General features: G+C 39.6%; 1 protein-coding gene across 10 annotated transcripts in view; it reads right to left on the minus strand.

The window, feature by feature from the left end:
* LOC119028888 (ephrin type-B receptor 1-like) overlaps positions 1 to 25,811 on the minus strand; it is a 96,081-nt gene that overhangs the window by 12,794 nt on the left and 57,476 nt on the right. For all 10 annotated transcript variants that reach the window (XM_037115313.1, XM_037115318.1, XM_037115319.1 and 7 more), the window contains exons 8-14: positions 23,718 to 23,793; positions 22,241 to 22,365; positions 12,954 to 13,119; positions 12,435 to 12,540; positions 10,241 to 10,302; positions 9,936 to 10,133; positions 2,181 to 2,428 (exon numbers count right to left, since the gene is read on the minus strand). In XM_037115313.1, the coding sequence (XP_036971208.1) occupies positions 2,181 to 2,428; positions 9,936 to 10,133; positions 10,241 to 10,302; positions 12,435 to 12,540; positions 12,954 to 13,119; positions 22,241 to 22,365; positions 23,718 to 23,793 (981 nt within the window). The remainder of the gene's footprint in view (positions 1 to 2,180; positions 2,429 to 9,935; positions 10,134 to 10,240; positions 10,303 to 12,434; positions 12,541 to 12,953; positions 13,120 to 22,240; positions 22,366 to 23,717; positions 23,794 to 25,811) is intronic.

Consider the following 25,811-nt stretch of genomic DNA (forward strand, 5'->3'; position numbering starts at 1 on the left):
AGAACCAAACATCAAAGAGTTTCTCTTTCTGTCTTTAGAGGCGCCGCGAAAGGAGGGCAGGATCAAAGAGACGGACAGACTGACAGACAGACAGTCACGCTGGCAGGATGAGGATGAACGAGCACAGGAAGCAGAAGACAGGAGAAAAGGAAGAGCAGGAGGTTGTTTCGGTCTTTTTGTCTCTTTCTCAGAAAAAGCTCCTGATGCTCCCCTCTCCGTCTGTTTTTATGTGTTTAGAAAGGTAGACGTGCATATCAAAAGCCACAGGCCTGCACATAAACATGTACACTGTGTTTGTATTATGGTGCTTATGATAACATTAAAAAATGTGTGACATCAGGATTTTTATTACATGTATTTCAAAGTGACTATCAGATTTACTTTAGATTTTTAACTAATCACATTCTTCGTCTTTGGATCAGTCTCTCTCTTCTACTGTAACGTACTTTTACTGGTACTGTTTTGTCTCTTTAGCACTTTATTTGAGTTTGGAGGTGTTAGAGATTCACTTACTTCACTTGTATTTATGACTCTTCTAAAACGGCATCTTCTAAATGCAGTTTTATCTGAGAGAGGCCTGATTGTTCGGTTTCCACTTCCGACTGTTCACTTAGTCAGTGAATGATTGCTCTGACTGACAGAAACCACCCACCATGCTTCCCTGATTTAGGCGCCTCCAACCTCCAAGATGTCCTGATTGGCCACTTCAGATCTATGACATGGTAAATCAGCAGCAGAGCTCATCATTTTACTGTAGAGGGTAAAGGTTCAGACCAACACCTGGACTACTGAATGCCTAAAAAGCAAAAATATCACTCAATATTGAATGTATTATTGTATTTACATATTAAAAATGATCTATATTTTAATAATGTGCATTTTTTAAATATTTGCATCCATCTCTGATAACATTCAGGATATTATTTTGCTCAAAAGCTTCAGTTTGTGTGCTGCTTTTCAGCATCACCATACAACTCAATCAGCTGATGGGGCCGAAAATAAGAGTGTAAATGGACCTGAAAGACCCTGAAAAAATACTTTTTTTTAACCAGTGTCACATCATTTTCAGCCAACATAAGAACAGTTCTGTATGTGAGGCTTGTACACAACTTATCCTCCACTGACTTTTTTTCACATATAAAACTTTTTTTCTTCTCTTTTCTTAGTAGTTTAAGGTGGGCAGGCCTCAGTTGGAGAAAGGCAACACCATGTCCTTCAGTGCATCAATCAACGTCTGGTCACTATTTCTTTAGCCACTGTTTATCAGATCTAAACAGTTCAAATCCATTCATCCAGATATGCTAAATGTTTGACTGTTAAAGTCTTAAATGTGTAATTTGTCACATTCATGGAATATAATGAATGAAACAACTAAACATTTGAGGTATAATTAGTTATTTATTGAGCTGTGTGGTTAAATTAGCCCAAATGTTTCCAGCAATTTTCAAACCCAATGCAATCCTTATTCTATTCAATGTGACAGTGCATTTCATCTGGTCACCTGTTGCTGTAACTGTTAGGGAGACATCAGATGGTACGTCGTTTTAATACATCGCCTCGTCCTCGTCCATGCTGAGTCACATCAGACAGATTTTCATCAGCAATGGTGTTTGTTAACACTAAAAACCACAACGCCACTTTTCACTTTGATTCATTTTGATTGAGGGACCCCTTGTGGCATAAATTACAGGTTTTGTGTGTATTTTTCAAGATTGTTTTACTTCAAGTGTTGCCGATTTAGCCAGGAGTATTTGACTGTATAGAGAAATACATTCGAAAGTACGTTTTCAGTGGCTTTATGTTGGTGGTTTGAAGGTAATAAACAAGCTATTAAGCTATTTTTTTCTATAAATAATGAATAATTCTTGAGGTACTCAGAATCACGGAAAGTTCTCATCTCCATGGCAACTGAGCATCCTCATTCTGCTGATAAGTACCATGTGATACAGTAGAAAGCTCCAGAATAAGCAAAAATTTGAATCTTAGTTTGAGACTGTCAGCTGCTGATTCCACGGTCCAGAATAAACAAACTCAGCTGGTTCATAGACTGTGTACACCAGTTAAGATAAGATTACACTTTACTAAAGAAACACTACAACTATTTGTGAAATGTTACATAAAATGCAGCATTACACTGACAAAACATCTGTGTGATTCTGTGTACAGTATGTGTTATTTACCCTGAGAAATGAGTCAAGCGCTCCATTCTCCATGAACTCTGTGATGATCATCGTAGGCCTGCTCTTTGTGACCACGCCCTCCAGTCTGATGATGTTCGGCTGGTCAAACTGGCCCATGATCGAAGCCTCGGACAGGAAGTCCCTCCTCTGCCTCTCGGAGTAACCAACCTTCAGGGTCTTGATGGCCACGGGAATCTCCTTTTTCCCAACAGGTTTCAGGCGACCTTTGTACACCTCGCCGAACTCTCCTGCAACGGGAGGCGACATTATGGGTTTGCAATTAAAGCATTCTGTCTAAAAGCAAAGCTGCTAGGTTTAAGGCTCTTCAGAACAGTGTCTGACTCTGCTGGGGAAAACAAGTGCCTGGGACTGTCAGGGATTGTTGTTATTTTATTGCTCCTTTGAATTCAGGGCCTGTAAATAAATTATTACACAATAAAAGAGCTAATACATAATTGCATTTCAGCTGCATTTTATGATGTATAATGGGTCTTCTGAAGGACTGTAGTTTAAACCATTTGGCTACTGTTCATTATTAAAAAATCCTCCATCAATCAAACAATGAGAGCATATTGTCCAATGAGAGGGGCGGGTTGAGTCAAACACATAAACACTCGCTCAGTGGCTGCCCTCTGCTTCCACCATGCTGATGGTGTGTTTTGCAGACAGAAAGAACAACAAAAATTGAATCCCCATAAAAGCTCCTCTCAAAGGTAATAACAGGTTAGGAGTGAAGGTGGCAAACAAGACAAAAGGGACAGCACCATTATTATTGCTAAGGTACTTGGCTTTACACGCCACACCTCAGCCTTCCTCTTGAGGTTTAGACAGTCAGGTGACCGCATGGATAGAGACTATAGGAGTCTCATGAAGAAACAGATGTCTCATGTCATACAATGGCAGCACCCACAGGGAGGGTATTTGTATGAGGCATGCAAATTGGATATTTAGATTTGTCTCTTAGTATAGGAACTAAATAAAATGTGTGATGGCATCTGTAACTTCATTTGTTTTTCCCTCCTCTGTTTCATTTATATGTGCATGGATGCTGCACTGCTGGGGGTAAAGAGTGTACACTTGCCAAGGAAACATAATTTGTTCCTGTCAGCCATGTTTGTCCTTCTTATGGAATGCTAGGAAATTAAATTTAAAGTTGAAACATTCCAACAGGTAAATTCCGAATTTGACTGGAATGCAACTGGACTACCTGGGAGTGAGCGAGCATCTTAACGTTCACCATTCGCCCGTCTCCTATCAATGGGTTTCTTTAATGGATTTTTAATTAGATTTCTAAAAATAAATTCCGTGGTTAACACAAGCTAAAGAGATTTTCAGATCTTGTTCAAACACATAAAATGCCTCACTAAATATCCCAATCAAAACTTTTAAAGCTTTTATATGTCTTAAAAAGGGCAGCTGCTGAGAAGCTGCTAAATGAAACCAACTCAACTCCACTCGTCTACTCACTAGTTTGTCTTGAGAGGCAGATCCACTACCAAAATATTCTAACATTTCAACTTGAAGATAAATCAATTTATAGTATATATAATACAATGTAGTTAAAAGCTTAGTAGCGGTAGTGTGAAGTAGCTTTTGATTTCTACTGTTGCTACATTTTAGCTTTAAAAACCATAAAAGAAGTGTTCATTTGTGAAGATAATCTTGTGGCATGGACCTTATTTTTGGCAGTAATCCCAGTGGGTGTTTTGTCACAGGAACCTTGGCGATGCTAATTTATAAACAGCATCCCTGTGATTTCTTAACAATTCATAATAATGACATCATCAGGGATATTTACCATCTCTTCCAAAGCTGACAGGTTCTGCTCAACTAGACCTATTTTCGCATGAACGTCAGAAATCTAAAGAGTTATAATTGAGAGCGGCCACACTAGAAGTTGGACCACAAAATTACGAAGACAGGGAAGTTGATATTGTATACAAATTGGGATAATGACACCCATTTTTAGGACAATCTCTCTTGAAATTTTACTTGGTTGTTCACATGAGAAGTTAAACTGTTTTATTGAGAGAAAAAAAAAAAAAAAGATGTGACGGGAGTAGTTCCAATCCTGGTTTCTTTCTCAACGTCACACAGCTGGCCAATCACAGCATAAATCGGCTGTAAATGTTGGATCACTGGTTTCAGAAATGTACAAAAATGGTCCGACAGCCTCTTCCTTCCTTCCTATCCTTCTTAGACACCTTGTTGTTCTTTTCTGGAGATATTCACTGGCACAAGTGAACTGAACATGAAATTCTCAAAGTGCCTCAAAATTGTACTAACCGTATCGACATGTTCTTCCTTACTTTTCACCTCTGCTTTTTGTTCAGCTGATGTGCACATGGAGGTTTTTGTGGATGTTAGAAAACTAAAAGCTCTCGGAGGTTCTCTTGTTCACGTCTCTCTTTATGCATATATGTTGATCTTTGAATGAGTTTGATTGGCCCCAAAGCACTTCTAACCTCAATGCCTTGCACTTGTTCAATGCACAGAAAATGTCCATACAGTGCTGGAGACACAGATGTCTTTTGTCATAATAAATGCGGTATACCTCTGCTTTGGGACATGAAAATTGAATATCACTTCAAAATAAACGTCCTCATCCCTGAGATAAAAATCAGCGTGTGAATAATGGATGAGTGATGGGAATTGGATGACAGACTGCGTCGTCCTGTCGCACTGTGATCTCTGCTCCGCATCTCACTGCTCATTAGAAAACTATCTACTGCCGTAAACCAGCAGAATAAGAGATGGATGGAGGGCAAGACAGAGAGGAGAATGGAGAGATGACAGGGTAAGAAAGAGATGAGGGGGTTGTAGAAATCAAAAGGTGAAGGATGGAAATGAGTTTGTATCGATAATAAGGGAGGGGAGGGAAGGATGTATGGAGAGGGAAGGTTTTTCCAAAGAGAGAAAAGATAAGATGACGTGTGACATCCTGTGGCGGTGGTCTAAAAGAAGATGGAGCAAAAGAAGAAATATTCAGTGGTTCTGGTTTAAAATCCTAAATCTACAGTACATTAAACATAGTACAATTAAATGAAGTGGCCTGTCAGGTGTGATGTCGTTGCTCCTTACTGCAGTATATTAAATTGTCCCAGGACTTGACTTCATTCAGATAAAGTGCTTTTTAAGAATGACATTTCTTACAGTGTGGGTGATAGTAATAAGGAGAGAGGAAAACCGAGGGGTGTTATCACAGAGGGAGAGCAGGAGAGACTGAGGTGAGATATTTTTACTATCTCCTCAGGGTGCTTCCTTCTTCCTTCTTTTATCTTCCCTCCTCAATCTGTTGTTCTGCTTTTTCCCCCTTGGTTCTTTATTTTAGCATTTCTCTATACGCAAACAAACTCTAAAACACCAGAGGGCCTCAATCACAGGGAGAGATGAAGATAGGAGGAAGTATCAAAGAAAGATAGAAAGAAAAACAAAAGAAGAAAGTCAGAGAGGGGGGAAAAAATGAGAGAGAAAGAGCAGCGGATAGAATTTCATATTCCATCGCAACAAAATGGGAGAGATTCGAACGTTTAAGGGCTCAAAGTCCGGCCACATCTCAATCACCCAGGCTCATATTTTCCCCTGCCTCCCCGTTGTTTTCATCCCTGCTCTGTCACCTCTGGCTGAGGTGAGAGACCTTCCCGTGAGAGAAATAAAGCGAGAAACGGAGGGATTACAGGAAGCCTCTCAGAGTGGCTCAACAGACCAAAGCTGAAAGCACAAACTCTCAGCGGTGAGGGGCTGAATCTGGTTCATGACCTTTATCACCCAGAGCTCCATGGCCATTTGGGTTTGATTGGTTTTGGTACAAGGAAAAAAAAAAAGTAAAGAGTATTCCAAAGAATATCGACTGGAGTGAAAGCATTTCTCGATCTATTATGGTTTGTGGTAGGGGACAAATACTACAAATGAATCATTAAAGATTCACGTCTGTGTGGGAATCTCTGGGCACCAAATGATTCAGTTCAATCCTGATTCAAGGGGCTACGATGCAATCTGATGCATCAAAATGTTTGATTTGTACACATTTATTTTTCCTTATTGTTTAACCACATGTTGCTATTAAAACATGTAGTGTCAATGTAGTGTTCAAAAGTCCGAGGCCACTAGTGGGACTGCCGCACTGGACTTCTGGGATAACATGAGTCTTCAGGTTTTGCAAAGACTTGCCAGCTTGACCGCATTCTGCTTACATTAAAGCAAAATGGAAACATGTTAAATTGTGAAAGATATCCTATTCAGTATTTGTTTTATGGAGCTAACAAATCATTATTTTACCCGACTCTTAATTCATACCATAAACTAATATACATTTTCCTATTCCATCCATCACCAGTCTAACTGCAAGAAATGGCCAGGATTCAAAAGATAGCTCCAAATCTACAGGGGGCAGCATAACCGCTTATTGCTGCTCACTACAGTCATAGTTTTGGCTGCAGTGCCTGGCTGCCTTTAGAAAGGAGCTCAGTTAGTTGTGGGGCTATGTGGCCCTATCGCAAGATGATCTCTTGTTTAATTTAATTTAATTAAAGATGTTTAAATTAAGTGTGTTTGACGATGAGGTAACATGGTAATTATGCCTGTCTTAGTTTGATAAAAGAAAGAAAGCTGAGTTCCATCAGTTCCAAAGAGCTGTATAAGAAAAATTAGGAAACTAGGTGTAAAAACATCTCCTCTCTCGACATTTGGTGAGTTTAGTAACAAACTCACCGCTGCCATATTTCTCCCAGGTGAAACTATGGGGGCTATCAGGCACCTCTTGAGTTACAAAGCGGCACTGGACGACAGGATGGGGAGCTAGAGTTGAAATCAGTGCAACACTGTACAAAGATGTCTTTGACATAACGTTAACTTGTTTCTTCACATTCAGCTGATAATGTTGGCTCATTTCATTGTTTTAAATCAACATTCTGGTTGTATCTCATGTACTGTCTCTTTAACAACTGAATTTAGAAATCTGACCAAAATTACATAAATTGTGAGAGAGGATTTTTTCTTTCTCCATTTTGTCAACCCATTGCCAGATTAGAGGACACTGCACTTTGTGCACCATGTCACCCAATACTCACACGCTAATTTGTGTTATGCACCACGTAAGCACTGTATTAACTAAAAAGAAAGAAAAAAAAGGTTCCTCTGATTATATTTTGACACAATGCCCCATTATAAGACAATACCAATATGAATAATACAGGACCTATTTCGTGCATTTCAATAGTATAAATTCTCAACTGAGCATACACAGAGTCCCAGGAAAAAAAAACAGAATAGTAGTTCTGGGCTGAAATATTAGTATTTGAGATGTTTATCTGTGAGAATTAGCTACAAGAGAAGTGAAACCTGAAATCATTAAAGTTCCCAAAGAAAACTGACAGAGAACCTCTGACTTTTGAAGGCCTGGGGCAGTTTAAAAAAAAGAGTTAAAAATTCAATGCAGAAAAGAAACACGGCTGACGTCTTTAAGACCTTGAATATGTAATTTATTCATAAATGTGATGCAAATGTCCATATTAGGAATTAATATCACCTTTTAAAGTCTATGTGTGACAAGAAATAATGATTTTCTTATGTTTTGGTTCAAAGCTCGAGGCTATTTTGTATTCCCAACAGTTTCTTCAGGCATTACGCAAATTAAATCATAAACAGATGTGAGTCTGATCTGAGGAATAACAACGGTGATTGAAGTGATAAATACTTAGTTGAGAGATGAAAGAGTCTGAATATGCAAATGTCTTGATGGCTGGATATTCTCCTGGTTTCTTTTTGTGCTGTCACTGATGTACGCTGCAGTTTGTGAACCTATTTTTAACCTTGAGTGGTTGGTTTTGGCACATGATTTACATATTTGTATTTGATGTTTTCTGGATTTTGTCTTATTCTCAAATCTTGGTGCTCTGTGTTTTACCTGAATCCCCTTGAGACAAAAAAGCAGCAGTGAAGTGTTTGAAGGTACTGGATAGTTTCAGTTCTCAATGCTCAATGGTAAAATAAAGCATTTGATCTTAGGTAAGTTTTTTCAATTTTTTTCTTTTTGTTTTTTTGTTGCCATATTTTTTTCCTTTTTACATACGATGGCTGACATGCAAAAACTCTGCACCCCTAAAAAAAAATAATTCAGAGGATGCTCTGGGACTCCAGTTCACATCCAACTCTCTCTATTTGCCAAACATCACACAGCATTTTTACAGTGAGAGCGCGGATAGCCAAAGAGAATGCATGAAGACAGTTTTAATTTATTCCGGTGAAAGTTTTCAGCATGAATAAAACATCTCTCCTGACTTCAAAGGACAAAAATAAAGCAAAAATAATAAATTGGTATTTTGCGTCTCCAGATCTTTCTCATTGACACAAAAGCATTGCACCGCTGGAGATATTGATTAGTTTACTTTCAATTCTCTGCTGTTCTAGTGACAGCTCGTCTCATTAAATGAAACCAAGGTTTACTTTGCCGTCATTCACTTTTGATGCAGTTTATGGTGTTTATGAACTTGGACTGCAACATTTCACTGCTGGAAAGATGGCCCTTACATAAAACTCAGCTGTCTATGCAGTGGAAAGACACAAATGTTTTCTTAATTAGTAAAACTACAACAACCAGAATGCACTGCGCCACACTAGACCAATGAACACTCACGCTGATGGGTAACTCACGGTGAGTTCCTGCTGTCTACAGAGAGTTTACATTGGGATGAGGTCAGAGATTATTAAATTGCATTTCTAGAGAAAAGTTTTACAAATATTAAGCCCCCATGGATGAAAATGTCACACAAGAGAGATTCATAAATGACCTTTGTTTTACAGTTCAAGGTGTCCTGTCAACAGTTTAAAGGTGTCTCTGTTATTGTGGTGCTCAGTCAAGGAAAATGAAAAAACATTGTATTGCATCTAAACAGTAAATCAAAATATGTCCTTGAAAAGAGGAGACATGAGCACTTACAGGATGGTGGTTCATATTTGATCATTATCCCTTGTTGTACACATTGATCAGAGTTTTTTTTAGCCTTTGTTTTCACAACACAGAAACAATACGGAGGCAAGCCAGTTCTGGTTCACAAACTTTTTCTATTGCAGTGGAACTATTTGCTAAAATATGTTTATATGTATCTTTACTCTCTGTGTCCCTGAATGCGGGTGCACAAAAATGACGATGGTCAATCTGTGGTTGATACAGCAGCCTTAAAATCCACCAGCTGTTCAGTGGCATGTATTACCACCATTGTAGTGATACAAACTGGTTCAAAATCAACAGAGCTCCTGTTTAAATAAAAATAACAATACCACACTGTTACAAGTAGAAGTCCTGCATTAATCATTTTAAAGTAATAGTACTAAATACTAGCATCAAAATATATGTACAGTACAAAATTAAAAGCACTCATGATGCAGAATGGCCCCTCTCAGAATAATGTATACTACGGTTTTTAATATCATTATTGAAGCATTATGAACATAACATCAGTGTTGCAGCTGACAAAAGTGAAGGTATTTCTTCTTCATCCTTAATATTACGTGATAGTTTATAATAATGTGTATTTTTAATCTCAATCTATACACCAATTTATATTATTCAGTAAATGCAGTTGAGTAACAAGTACAATATTTGCCTAGTAGATGTAGAAACTTGTTTTAAGTACAGCACTTGAGTAAATGTACTTAGCTGATTTCTCCCACTGCCACTTTAGACTCAAATAAAATAATCTTGTCTTATTGAAACAACATGGGAGACAGTGTAAGAGACAGTGTGAAAATCTCTACCTGATCCGATGACTTCCTCTATTTTGACACAGGATGGATCGATTTCCTTGGCAAACTCCCGGACAGCCTCGTTGGGGTCCTCGTAGGTGAAGGGGTCGATGTAGATCTTGACCCCTGGTGAACTGTGACCTTCAGACAGGGTGGGAAAGGTCACAGTGGGGGTGGGACCACTGAACATGTCCGGCCTCAGCGTCACCTCTGAGGAGAAAATTACAAAGTGCAAATATAAACACTGCCCTGGAAGTTTAGGGTATGTCAGCATATATGAAGGCCGAGCTTATTTAAAGTTTCAGTAATGGCCGTACCTCCTCCTGTGTTGTACTGCTGCAGCTTGTCACCGTACACACTCTCCTTCAACTGCCTCCTCCTGCAGGCAGAGACACAGGCAGAAAGAAAAAAAAAAGTTAGAAATGATAATTGGTTGTCTTCTCTTCAGCTGAGTTAAAGTAAATAGTCATACTGAATGTCAAAAGAAGTCTGCTGAGAGAAGGAGAAAGTCTTTGAAGACTTCATTAGTGTTGGGTGACTTATTATCGTTCTGTGTTGTCAGCTCTTGTTTCCTGCGTTCATCTGAGGAGGGAACTAAAGAAACGCACACTGTTTTATTTCAATATGCCAAGTGATCATCCTAACAGACACCTTATCCCACGCACAGGAGAGAGAGCCTGTCACCTGCTACTTCTGAGAGGTCACAGGGTCACAGACACTTTCATAACGTCCTGATCGGCTTTAAAACTGCTGTGGGAAGAAGTCATTCCTGTGTAAAATCAAAAAAATTCAGCTACCATTTTTAGTGATAATGAATTTTGTTTTTGTTGATACATTTAATCTCATATTTATTGTTTTAACCAGGATTCAATTTTTTAAACGTTTATGCATAAAATCTGGAGCTGCGTATTGTTGAACAAAAAGTAACTCTAGTAGTTTATCCCTGGTGTGTCGATCATTTCAAATCTCTACAAAAAAAATAACAAGATTATTCTAAAGTAGCAAATCAGTTTAAACTGATGTTCACATGGATTTTACACCCCAATGCACACTGTTCACTGGAGCTTATAGTACACACTGTCCTATCTTGTTGAAGCCTCCGATATTTTATAAAATTTTAACAAAACTCATGGGAAGTCAGCTTTCAGCCTCTTTGGCCCTTGTTTCTGAACAGTCTGCCTGTGGATCTGAGGGACTTCACCTCTGTGAACTCAGTCAAAAGAAACTACTTTTTAGCCTGGCTTTGATTCAGGGTGCCTTGTCATGTTTTTAAAATTCTTAACATTGACTGTCTTTATTTTACTCAATATATTTGACATGTCTTATTGACTTTTACATATGTAAAAAGGCAACATTTAGCAATTTGGAGCATTTCTTTATAGAGGTTTTTTTTTTTTTTTTTATGAAAAATGATGTCTCTCTTCCAGGCTGTGGACGATTTGTCTATGTTATTTAATGTTGCTGGATGCGGATTTTTTTTGTGGAGAACCTGATTTTCTTTTGACTTCTCTTTTGACTTTATGTACACTCTCCCTTTGCTCAGCTAGGCAAGCTCAGCTTGTTTTATTCAGTTTTGAAAAAAATGTGTTCATTGGTGTTTTCCCTTTTTTGTCCGTTGTTTTAATTTTGCTCTGGAAAACAGACTGCAATTCGGTATAGAAGGTGCTATATAAATAAGGCTGACTTATGTTGTTATGAGCAAAGTCATAAACATGTTTTTTTTATGTGATAAATAGCTAGAAAATGCAAATAAGGAACTCAAAAAAGGTCACTGGTTTATGTGAAACTTGACATAAAATTCCAAACTCAAGCTACACTGACTGACATCCAAATGCATCTCACAGTGTCTGCAGCAGATTTAATTTGCTCAGTTGTCATTGACAAGGCTCAGTTCTCATCACATGATCAAAGTCTGGTGCTTCAAATGATAACAGATGGTCAAACAGAGCGGCGGGGATCATAAACCTGTTCCCACGTGATGGAGGCTCTGACTCAGAGATGTGACAGAAAACTCTTTTGGTCACAATAGACCTATTTCACAGAGGACATCTTGACATGTCACAGAAGGAAAAGCACAGACTGTGAATTGATGAAGGCTGAATTCCATTTAGCTGCTTCAGTTTCAGGGGCCCTGGTGCCGTGCATGCTGAAACACCGTCACACTGTCACATCGCAGGGCTTTACTGGGACATGAGAACAAAGTGTAGTCATTCATTACACCAGTGCTTTATCTACTATGACGAGTCAAAATGTCTGCTGTGAAAATGTCTAACACATGGTTGAGATACTGGGTGTTTGCACTGCAAATAACCTGATTTTCAACCCTATCATTTATTGTTTGTTTCTGATTTTCACACATTTGGTTATATACAGACAAATCTCCAGATCGGTACACGCTTCATGCAGTGCTTCAGGACATTTTGACTGGACAATTCAAAGTATGTTTAATATGAAACAGGGTATCACATGTATAAGGCGGATTGTGTGAATATGTGTGTGCTTATGTGTTACCTGGTACAGATGATGGCGATAGCTACCAATGAGACGATACACACTCCACCTACTAAAGAGCCTGCAATCAGGGAGAGCTGCTGTCCAAGCTCTGACTTGTACTCATCTGCAGAAACACACACACACAGTGAAAAGAGAGGTATTATTTCTTTAGTTTTTGAGACTCTCCAATACACACAACTAAGCATTTCTGGAGGGGGAGAATACAAACCTGATAGTTTCTCTCTCCCTAACAAACATAAAATATCATTTGCAAGGCTCATTTTACATGACTGCAAGCACACACCAATGCATGCGCGCAAACACACACACACACACACACACACACACACACACACAAAGTAGGGCAGAATTTAATTACTTCACAGCCATATTTTCACTCTTGCTCAACCTCTTAAATTTCCTCTCTCAGTCCTGCACTCTCTTTCCTCTCCACCGAAAAACCTCCACCGACACACACACATACACACACAAACACACCTCCACACACTTCAACCACCCACCCATCCACCCACTTACCGTCGGTGAGTGTTTGGAAGAGCATGTCCTTGCTGTAGGCGCCGTAGCCGGCCACAGTCCGGGCCCTCACCTGGACGGCGTAGCCGGTCCCTGGCCTCAGACCCTCCAGGACAACGTTGGGTGTTTCGCTGCGGACCACTGAACTGTTCAGCACTGACGTCTGGGACTGAGGAGGAGGTTTAGAGGGAGATTAATATGTTTCACAGCGATCCAAGACAGACTGTAATACTTCTTCAGTCACAGACTACGAGAGACTAAATTTAGTGCTCAGTTTTGGCCTTCAGCTAAGACAAGATTGATTCTTCCAAAGTTCTAGGCCAAACTGAGACGTTAACCATTTTCAGACTGTGACACCACAGACACTCAGACAGGAGAAGTTGTAACTGCAGCATCTTGAGCTCAGATTTATCTGGGAGCTGTGTAATATTGTACCTTCACATTCAATGCCTTCTTCTGCTTTTTCCAACAGTGAAAAGGACATTTCAAGTATCTTCAACTCCATTTTGTTTCTGCACTCCAAACACTCGAATTACCTGCCTTTGTCTATCTATTCACACCATAAAGAGGCAGTTTGACAACATTACTAACGATATTTTTACATTCACTCCTGGTGGTACATGATCTAGTTAAGGAATTAGATTTGGTTTTATTTTTCCATATTGAGACATCTGCCTCCATCCAAATACAAAGCAGGGGTGGATTTTCATTTGCCGTGATCAAAGCAGAGAAAAACGACATTTCGAACATGTGCTTTTTTCCAGAAATACTGTCCCAGTTAGTGAGAATAATCCACAGACCTCACCAACAACACATTTATTGGAACCATTTTCTACTTAAGGTGCATTACCATGAAAAGAGAAAGGTGTGAAAACTGCATAAGAAAATATTACGAAAATCTATTAACATTCATTTTGTTGGGGTTTTTGGGGGGGTTTCTGCAAACTATAGATACATTGAATTTCTATCTACCACCATTTAAAAAAAGCATTTCCACATTAATTGACACATTGGGACATTCCCCAGACACGTTTGTGGCAGCAGAACCAGGTATTTTAAGCCAAAACATATTTTTTTCCCGACTCTAACCACATTTTTGTGCATAAACCTATCATGAGCACAAACACTGTCACAATACAATTGAAAATGTAACATAAAAAAAAGTTGTAACATATCAAATGTAAAGTCTCAAGATATTTGAGGCTTGCAGGAATGTGCATTATCAACATGTATTCTCCTGATTGGGTTGGCCTCAAGTAGAAGGTCAGCAAAACAAGAATTTCAGCTGCTTTTGAGTTTTGATATATAATTCATGTCATTACTGCATAACAAATTGTGTGAAAAGTTTTGATTTGAACTGCTCTCTGCTGAATAAGTTGCCTCAATGCACACTGGTAAAAGTGAATTGTGCAGAGATAGTGGCTCGTTGTTTCTAGAAAGGCACGCTGCAATTACATTTTGTAAATGACAATTTTCAGTGTTCTGTGCAGCACAAACGGAATTTCATTTACTCCCATTTTACTAGGGTAGTGACAGAGAAAAGGCAAGATTAAAGCCAAAACTATCTGCAATGCAGCCACCAGTAGAGCTGGAGAATAAAAAGTATATTTCTGTAATTTTCATCATTCTTTATCACTTCCTTCTCATTCCTGGAGCCCTTTTCCCATCTCATACTTCAGTCAGTTTGCCCTAACTATCTTCTCCACACATCTCTGCAGCCCCTTCCTCTTTGACTTTATGCTCTTTTCAACCCTTTCTTTACTCCAACTCATTAAAATATAGCAAATGGATAATACAGTTAATTAGCTCTTGCCCACAGAGACAGACCTACCAGGAGCTTTCATTCTTCCATTGGCCGAGTCTTCCTCCTGAGGTGAATCAGGCATCAGACCTGTCCTGCCTATCTCATAAACCGAAGGCTACAACCTTTTACCTCTATCTTTCTATGCCCTCCTTCTGTGCTTCCCCTGACCAATTTTTTACAGATAAAAAGGTTCTACTGCGGCAAAGTCGAAATGGTCCAGAGGGAACGACAGATATGGTGTGATGACGGCATGAAAGGAAGGGGGGAGGGAATCATGCCATGAGGATGAAGGAGGTGGAAGGGTGGATGGTAGAGCGATGAGGGGAAGAAGAGAGATGATGGTGATGAGGAGGAGAGTTTAGAAGGGGAAAGAACAGGAAGAGAGAGGGAGGGAGGGAGGGCTGGGGGTGGAAAGACGGAGAAAGAGAGAGGGTTATGAAACAACCCAAACGCCAGAATAATTTGTTAGCTACGTTTCTGCAAAGCCACAGTAATGTTAACATATTTTTGGGGGGTTTTTTTGCAACTAGATGTTTGTTTAGGTTTAATTTTCTATGTCTCTCTTGTAACAACGCTGTGCGTGTGCTCTATTTGCGTTTAGACACAAAAAAAACAAAACACTTTGTTAGGGCCAGGATAACGTCATGGTTTGCTTAAAATACCTGTTTTGGTGCCCACAACAATGGCTTGAGATAGTCCTATTTCCTGTGAAAAAATACCAGCTTTGGTTGCCAGATAAACAACTATACATGTACCTTGGTCTTCTTTAAAAACACCCAGTTTGTCACCACAGCAAAACATCTGGAAATGTCCCTGTGGACTCGAATTGCATTTGCCCATTTGACAGCTTTGTGGCTTGTAACAATACCACCACCGTCCCCTCTAAATACCCTTCTCCCCCCTTGTTGGTCTTAAACCCTTTTGTTGCTGCTTGTGTATTTCTTTTTTGTTACTATTGTGATGTGACATATCTTGTTTCATTCATTAGTATTAATCCTGTGTTAATCCAGCATCTTGTTCCACTGCATTTAACATCCTTAGGCTGTAATTTCTTTAAGTGGCCTGTTAATATAATGTTCTATGGCCAGCAGCACTCGTATTGTCATAATTCAGACACAAAACAAGGACAACTACAGAGTCTGCAGCGCTAAAAGCTGGGACAGAATAAGACATACAGTAGAGAGATGTATTCAGAAATGGGAAACGGAGGTATTGTGTTAGGGTGGGGTTTGGATGTGGAGGTGTGAGTAAGGGGGGAGCAATGCTCGCCACAGTGAGGGGTTAGGGGGCAGCCCATCGGGGAGGGTCTGTTAGCCAGAGATAAGTAGTGGGTAAAAATCCTGCCTCCCTGTGCCATATCACATTTACTACATTAAATCCTCATTATTAATAGAGTGGCTATGAAGGGGGGAATGGGTGAGGGAGGGATGGAGGAGGGGATGGTGGGAATGAAGGTGGAGAAATGACAAAGTATCAGGAAAGGAGGTACGGTACAGCTGTCTGGGAAGAAAAACCTGTCCTCTCTCGCTGCCCAGGCTTATCAAACTGCTCCCTGAGGACTTGAAGCAATGAGCTAAAATTAGTCACTTTATGTGGTAGGCTTGTCTACGGTGTAAGTTTCAGTATTTATGCCTTCTTAAGATATGCATCAAGCAAGAAGAAGAAACAATGAAATGAACAAACTGTCAGCTTTTGATTCCGAGTCTTAATTGGCCTCCATGTTAAATAATGTTAAGAAGAAAAGGCAGCGACAAATAAGTAAAGTCGCTGCCCTGATTTTGACAAAGTAAGGGTTTTATCTGTGACTGTCAGACGGCAGCGACACTACAGTGACTGCAGCTCATTTCACTCTGTCCTAAACTCACTCTAATTGCCTTCTGGGAGGCAAAATCTCAACTTCTTCTTTCTGCTATTCTCCATACTTTTCTGGAACTTCACTTTTCGCCACCAACTAAGAGAAGTTGGAACGCTGAGGATGCTGCAGATCCCCATGCAGTGCCCTGCCTCTTAAGATGTATTTTAATGGCTGCAGGACTATGTTTTCTGATTTGCCACCTCTACAGTTGAGGTGAGGGAAAGATAGCGATAGCATGGCTGAAAGAAACCCATCTTAAACAGTTGGTAGGACAGTGGCTCTAAACCGTGGCTCCTAATAACAAATTCAGACACGATCACACACGCTTAGCTGTCAGGGAAAACATGTTTGATTTTTGGCACTTTAACAAGGAACAACGCTGTCAATGGACACGACTGCTGAGAGCTCTGTGAAACAGAAACGGCAAACATTCTTCTTTGATCAGGGGATCGTGTGTTTTTAGGTGCCCCATTCTAATAGTGGCATGCATGCATTTCATTAACTGGAGAGAAATTACACTTAATGAGCTCTGAAAGTTCTCACTGAATCAGATTTCAGGGCAGAAAATTAGTACCAAGGATAATTATGACCCAGCTTCTGTTCAACTAGACACTGGATCTGCATGTATTGAACATCTAAGTAACATTGACTGTAATATAGGGTTGCAAGTAACGATTGTCTTCATGGTTGATAAATGTGTGGAATTTTTTTCAACAACTTATCGCTGAGTTGCTGGGTCTTAAAAAATGTTGATCAGTTTCCCAAAGGCCGAGATGAGCTCCTCAGATGTCTTGTTTTGTCCACAACCCAAATGTATTCACATTCATGTAATACAGGAATGATGAAAGCAGAAAACATTCACATTTAAGAAGCTGGGATCATAAGAGTACAAGCTGGCAATTAATTTAATAGTCGACAACTAACTGATTACTTGTGACAGCTCTCATGTGAAAGCAGGACAGGAAAGAGCATGGCTTGCATACAATATGTAAATAATTGTGCGGTTTTAAGGGTTTAAAATCAGATTAAAAGTTTATTTTTTGTTGTATACCAAGATTATACTTTGCAAACTTAATGCACATACCAGCATACAGCAACAGTATAATAACTTATATAACCGTATCAGTGCTGTATTTAGTTTAGCAAAAGGATTTACATATCAGTATGTAACGCACACTGAACCAAAAGACTCAATAACAACCAGAACAATAACAACGACACACACACACACAAACATACACACACTCGCTCTTTTCCTTCCCTTATGCAGCGCAGTGGAATTATAGCCATATACTGTGTTGTGCTGGGAAATTGGAATCTGTGATCGAGCCCTCCGGAGTCATGGACTTTAGGATTGTGCTTCAGTGTTTTTATCAAAGTGAACAGATAAGAAAAGAGTTGACAAGAGTCATGGGCATTTAAAGTTTGTAGTTGTGTTTGTATCCCTGAGTTTTAGTGAGCTATAGAAACAGAAACCCACTGACAGTATGTATTAAGAAGACAAAATAAGTGTAGAGACAAGAAATTCTATCCCAAAAAATGCCCAAAACCATTTTCTTCAGTTCTGTTAAAAGGATTGGAAGATGGCAGCGACTCAAATGTGGGCTGCGGACGAGGAGGTTCTTTTTGGTGTATTTCACACAATCCCTCGTAGGTGATTTGCTCTTTGTTTTTAATCTGTCTGCAGTGAAAGTCTATCTGTATTTGTGGCCATTGGCGCAGCTTCAGAAAAGATGAGGATAGTCTTATGCTTAGCTTTGGGTGATAGATATGCTTTTAATTAAACTTTCAGTTTCCAAATGTATTGTGCTTCCCACTGACTGAATTACAAAGAAGACACGATATGCAGCCACGGTTTGTCCTTTCTGTGGCGTTTATTCTTTCCTAGAGCAACAGCTTTTGATAGGAAAGCAATCCGGTCTTGCATGTATCACCACTGAATCAGAGGCCCTCATTGGTGCCCCGGGTTTGGCTTCCTTTAAGCAAGCTAGTTTGATCAGTGGACTCTGGCGGTGAAGTGTTTTGTGCCTTATTCCCCTGTTACACACAGATTAGGAACTTGTCCACTACAGGATAGCTGGAGGCTTAATTACTTCAGCCTCACAGGGCAGAGTGGTAGGATTTTTGATTTCAACAGCATCCACTAGCAGATAAATTGGTGCTTTAGTCCTGTCTAAGTGATTCAGCTAGGGAAATAGAAAGATCTTCCAGTGCTCCAAGGATGTTTACAGACACAGCAAAATTCACATATAATTCTCCTCTGCATAACATTCAAAACAGGCAAAACAACACATTCTCCATCTGGAATCTGTCTTATTCAATTTCCAACTCTCCTTAGGTCTGAGTAGGATCTTCAGCAGGTAAGTATCAACACATATGCCGAACAGCAGCTCATCAACAGAAGGAAAGTCAAACACAGAGTTCAGAGACAGTGAAAGTAAATGGAACCATGGTTCAGCACTCCTGGGTTGATATAATTCTTTATCCTGACCAAGCACTATTGGTCAAGGTTCGGTTGCCAGATGCTCACTGGCAGTCAAGGTCCGGGAGAAGCCCAAAGCCCTCCACCACGACAAAGGAGATTCTCGGAAGGAGCAGCAGAAACATGAGCATTTATCATACTAATTCTACATTCTGATAATTGAGCAGTTGACCTATGTTTCAAACTTCGCCTATGGCATGAGATCTATAGCAACTGTGAGTAGGCTGAGCTTGCCCTTCCAAATCAGGTAAGGACCACAGACATCTAGAGGGAGCTCAGTGCAAACCTGCTGCTCATTCACATTAGAGGGAGCTGAGGTGGTTTGAGTATCTGATCAGGATGCCTCCCAGGCACTTCTCTTTGGAGGTTCTCTGGTTTTCATATCGAACTGGTAGGACACTGCAGGGCAGACCCAGAACAAGCTGGAGGGATTATGAATCTTATCTGGTTTGGAAATGCCTCAGGATCCTCCAGAAGCAGCTGGAATATGCTGCTGGGCAGAGGGATGTCTTGACTCTGACCCAGACCTGCTTGATGGACAGATGCACTGTCTTCTTTCCTACTTTGGTGTTCAGGGGTGGGAAGAATAAAGCAAACTAACAAATAATATCTAGTTTGCAACCATTTATTTATACCATTTATTGTACTGTAACAGCGCAACTCTCAAGCTTGTTTGTATTTTTTAAAACCAGTTGTCCTGGGCAGGGCTAAACCCAGGATGCAGCATAGTGTCGGGGTGAACATGTTTTGCATGTTTTTTCGTGGAGAACTGAGCCCATTAAAATGGCTAAATCAAAGTAAGCGCAAGCTAGTTTTCATTCATAGTGTTTGCGACCAGGTTAGCATTAGCATAACATGACATTTTCAGCAGAATGCAGAAGAACACAACAGGCTGAGACCAACAATCGACATCGACTGAGTCAGACTGGCCTAGTACAGTCAGATCCTCAACAACCAAAGCTCGATCAGTTGATGGTTTCCTGCATCAGCTCTCATCAGGATTTTTCTTGAATGTGTCACAAATCAGTCAAGGAGCAAATAGAGTTGTGTCAAATTAGGTCCTAAATAAGAACGACACAAACAAACGACAGGTCTGAAAATGCCTTAAATCACTGTTGATAATTGTCTTATTAATGAAGCGCTGTTTGTTCTAGTGGTTAATAAAAAGCACCAGCTTTGACTGCTCTAAAGATCTGCATGGCTTCTTTTTTACTTAAATAATTAAACAGTGGATTTAATTGGATATTCCAGAGCTCACGGGTCTTAATTTTACTCTGTCATGCGTTTTACTGCTTATGAAGCAGTAGTGTCTCAAACTACTCTATCAGTTGCACATGTAAGAAACATGCACTGCTTTATTTGATTTTATCTTTCAATAAATCTTTCTTTTAATGGTAATTTTGTCTTATCGTTTGTCAAGATCCCACTGTAGCTACTCGTTAATGAATGGAGGCTCATTTTCGCTGCACGACTACAATCGACAATTCATGTGCTAGAATAAAGAGGGGCTCTTCCATCACTGTAAGATCCTGTCAGTATGACTGAAGGCTCTATGAAATACGCATTGTGGCTCAAAGATCAATCCAGACTTATTGGGAAATAACACTGAATTAACGATGATGCATGAACTTTTTGACAGCCATCAGGCACGAGAATTATAAATGTAAAAAATATGTTGACATGTCTCTGTCTTTAGCTGTCCCTAATTAATCATCATGTTTCTAATTCCAATCAACCATTTGTACTTATGCTAAGTGATATGAAATAATGGATAATAACAAAAGGAATTTAGTGAGTGTTCAGTTAGTGTTGATTGTATAAACATTCAAAACAGGAAGAGATCTAAAGATCTTTCCACCAGCACCTCTGAAGCTCAGTGAAACATGTCAGATACAAAATAAATGGGTAACTGAGTACCAACAAGATGTGCTGGTTGTTGGCTTTTTGAAGTCACCGCAGTTTGCCTGGACATCACATTGATGACAGGACTCCAGTTTTCGTATGAAGTACACAAAAGAGATACATTGCTCTGATCATTGAGACTCAGGTCAGACACATGGTGAACGCAAGTGTGCAAATGGAAAATACAATTCCTGGTCCAGCTGGTACAAACACATGTCCCCACTGAACATCTGCACTCCAGTTGAGGTAACAAACACCAGTCTTAAAGGGAGCGACATATAGCTAGTCAGAGCATTTCTATGACCATAGCAGTAAACAAACACATTGTGTGTGAGAATGTGTACTGCCTACTGCACAGAGGGAAGAGAAAATAAATTAAAGAGGAGAGAAAAGTTGATGAAATCTAATAAACATGCTGATGAAAGCTAGAGCTCAGTAAAACTTCGTCAGCTGTGGTTGTTTGGAAGAGAAATTTACCCAAATATGAGGGGTCAGCTTTCTCTTGTTGTTTCATCTTAATGTTCCTTTGAGACAGTTTTATTGTGACAATCCAGTTTCATCAAATGTTTTTTTTTGAAAAACAGAAGCATCAACTTGTTTTGGTCACTGTGTCTTACTTTGTCAAAACATCCCGCTGTGGGACCCGAATTACAACGAGGCAAATTTTAGAAGAATATTTTGACATTTTGGGAAACAGGTTACATGCTATAGCATTCTGAGGCTGTGACGCTCACACTGCAGCTAGCGCGTACACATGTTTATCTATCTTGCATAGCTTGTCTTCATGTTAAGCAAAGCCAAGCTAAGGAGCCCCTCACTTTGTGTTTAAAGCACATATATGAGATTTGGTATCGATGCTCTTATCTAAATATAGATCTCTCATCTCACACAAACCTCTGTGTGCTGGGATGCCAATGTGAGTGTTTGTAAATGTAAAGTGTGTAAATGTAGAATGTAAAGTGTCTAACATCATTCTTATGGTCCTCATGAAGATGGTGTAGGCAGACACTTTGTAAATAAACATACCAGCAATAGTTGTTTCATCTTTGATTTAAGTTACTATGAGCTCAAGTATTTAGGTATCAGTGACACTGATGCAGCTTCTAAGTCACAGTCCTGGTAATAGATGACTTAGATGAAGTTGATATTGATTCGCCTGTTTTATCAACTCTAACAGATTACTGGCTGTGACCGTAACACCAAGAGGCACACACAGACACTCACAGACATTTATCATCACACTCTACCTTGTCATAGTAACGTATCTCGTAGTCAAGGATAATTCCGTTGGGCTGTTCGGGCGGTGGCCATGACAACGAGAAACTGCGGCTCGTTGAGCTCACTTGATGCATTATGGGAACTACTGAGGGAGCTGTTAAAAACACATACACACAAAAATATGCACAATCAATTAGGCAGTTAAAAGATTCTCCAGCATGCTTAAACACCATAAATATGGAAATATAGTGTGTAATGTAATGACATATTGCCAAGGATTATTTACACCCGAAGGAGGAAAATGTTTCCTCATCCAGGCTCATGAAAACAAATTACTGCACTTGTCACTGATGGGAAAACAAGAGTTATGCCTGTAATGCATTTTTACCCATAATTTTAGTAACTAGAAGCTGTTGGCTATAATATATTTCATGGTTTTTGCCTCTGGGATCTTTTTATGAGATGGTTTTCATCACATTTGTACTTAACTTGATAGCATCCAGTAAAAGGAGGAGAAAATCAAGACATGGAGATTGACGCTGCACCAGTAACAACTCTCAAATTGATCTAAGTCATATTGAGATAGAGGATGTACTCATCTGACACAGCAGAGTCTCAAAAAATATCATGGGACTGCCATGATCCTCAGTAAATGCTTTGGTGATACCTCATGTGCCACATCCATCTTCTGTAGTCATAATTTGACAGTGTGAGCGAGCTGTCACCTGAAAACCTCACAGTCTTTTTTAATATTGCCACAATTGACATTTTACAGGGTTCTCTATATGTCGAGTGAGTTTCATATCCTAAGGGCCCATGAAGTACGTTAAAACCTATTGCATAATTTAAACCACCCCCCCATGCAGTCAACCTGAAAATAAATCAGTTTTTGTTGAGTCCTAAAAGATTTCAGGATAAGAAATCCGACAGCAGTAACAAATGTGCTCAGAAAGCAGCGGGGTGACAATGGATCATGTTTCGATTAGGAATGAGCCAGGGTTGGCGCAGATGAGGTAAATGATGTGTTTTCCATCAGAGCAAAGCAGCTTTTAAATCTAAATTTGGGTAACGGTGGAAATATCACTTGTGTCTGTCTCCATAAAGTATTGATGGAGCAGTAACTCAGCTCACTTTATAGTCTCTAAGAATTACACTGTCAGAGGCTGCGAGAGGGGGACAGAGAGAGGAGGGCAGGGACGGGGGATAAAGGCGAGAAGAAGAGAATTGAGGCGGCGGCAGGGGAAAAAGAGGAAAACAGGATGAAAGCTGTGGATGTGCAGGAAAGACAGTGAAGAGGGGAGAGAAAAGGAGACAGAGGGAGAGAGATGACAAGCTTATAACATGTTTTATGAATTAAAAAGGCTGTAGCTCAATTTCCTTTATCCCCCTAGCCAGCATAATCCACTGTGCCCCGGGGTATGCTTACACACATACACACAGACGCTTGCACATGCACACACACACACACACACACACATGCACACAGGCTTTGCACTCCCCACTCACCGGCCTGATTGGTTGTAATGTTGATTGACAGTTGCTGGGCGGGATAAGGGCTCTTGTTGGAGACTCCGTTGACAGCCTGCGGAGCACAAATTGTAATGGTCAGCTCTTCTACTTTGTAGACATTCACTACTGCTGCTAGGCCTGCATGCCTTCTGCTCTCGCACGGCACATGCAGTTTAAAGGCAGCAGGTTAAACCCTCAAAATTTGTAATAAATCTTAAATTAATTGACACTCGATTTCGGGAAAAAAAAAATAAAATGGCAGCTTCTCAACTCTAGCCAATTGAAACGTAGCTAGCTAGCTGATTATGCTAAAATAAGGTCAATGAGTAGGTGAAAAACTTTTGGCTTGACTTTTGAGTGTTCCCAGTCAATTAATTCATGAGGAGAGCCCTTCAATATGCACTCAAAGGCTGCATACCATACTGTGCTAAAAGGATGAGGCTAAAGCTAGGCTACATGATCACGGCAGCTTCACCAAAGACTTTGAAATAAAGCACCAGCATTCTTGTATCTCAGTAAAGAGCTACATAGTTCTGTGATATTAAATATTATTAGGAAAATTATGAGTTCAAGTCACTAAGAGTTTAGCTGCTTAGCTTACACACTTAAACAACAAAGACAGAGGTTAGATTTTAACGTTTCAACACTATGTTAAAAGGTGAAATGAGTAAGAAAATTTGGGTTATAACTAGTTGGGAGAGCCAGAGTTTAAAGAGCTGCTAACGCTTTGCTACACTCTGACAAAATAGCACGCAGGACACAAAGTAAGGAAATAGTACGCAAAGGATATGCCATTAATGAGGGTTTGTTCTAGGTAACCTATAACCCCAATTAATAGTTAAATAATATCAAATATGAAATACTACTTCTTAAGTAAATCAGGGTTAGCTTATTACCATAGCCCATAAGCTAGTTAGCTAGATATGTTAACTACTAAATTTGACAGTAAAGCTTATAAATAATCAACTCCTTTGCTCTTGTATTTGTAGAGTTGGAAAGGGTAAATAAATATAACACCCTCATAAAAATTCATAAAAGGAGTTATCACTCTTACTACAGTCACTTTGCTTTGGCATGATAAGAAATCCAAAGCTGAACAGACCTGCCGTGCAGAGTACCGGTTGCTGAGCTGTGATAGTAAAATCACTGTTCAGGGGAAGGAATGAACAAAGAGTCAGTTATCAGCTACACTGAGAAGGTTTTCATTTCAGTGCAGAAGCACTGCTGCCAGAGCCAATGTGTGCTTGAAACTGCAAGGTCTCACCATCTTTCTCATCTTGTCGACACACGTGTGCATTTTACAGACCACCTAATTAGCTGTCACATATTTTTTGTCATGGGCTCAGTTAATCATTCTGATGGTTGAAACAGCATCTTTAGTCATAACAAATCATTTAACAAAGGCATGGTAATTAGTGAGGCTAGCTTCATGGCTTACTTCAAACTCTAATTTCATACTGTTATGTTTGTGTCATTATCATTTCACTTGTTTCCTTTCCTTGAATTTCTGAGGATTCAAAATACAATTTTTTATAAAAAGATTTGCTACATTTCACCAGTGAGTATTTAATAGACGCAGGTAATTCTACTATCAAAAACAAACTTTGTTAGATAGTTTAAAATTAAACTTTGTCTGTGCTTTCATTTGGATAATTTAATTCACATGAATTACAGTCAATACTTTCACAATCAACACTTCATAACCACATCAATGTTTTAGTAATTAATTCATACATCATTATTGATCCGTCCGCCCCACAACCGGCTACTTTCAAAATAGATCAGCTCAAATGCCCATGCCAAACTATTGAGTAGATCTGGGGAAGAATAATGTATTATGTTGCATTTCTGCAAAAATCCTATTGGTTAACTTGACTTTAAACCTGCAGGAGAGTTCTGGCCACATTTAGAAATGAAGACTAGATGAGTTTTATCAATCCAGGACTGCATGGGGGAACAGAAGCAACATGCCTCCTTCCCAGTAACATTACAATGCAGGTCACCTTGATTTAAGGCACGTGGCCTCAATGGTAAAGGAAGCCGGTGGCATAAGATTGAAGGTTCACCTTCGTTCTAGGCATCACGTTGGCC

The sequence above is a fragment of the Acanthopagrus latus genome, chromosome 11 (genome assembly GCF_904848185.1).
Source record: "Acanthopagrus latus isolate v.2019 chromosome 11, fAcaLat1.1, whole genome shotgun sequence".
Classification (NCBI taxonomy): domain Eukaryota; kingdom Metazoa; phylum Chordata; class Actinopteri; order Spariformes; family Sparidae; genus Acanthopagrus; species Acanthopagrus latus.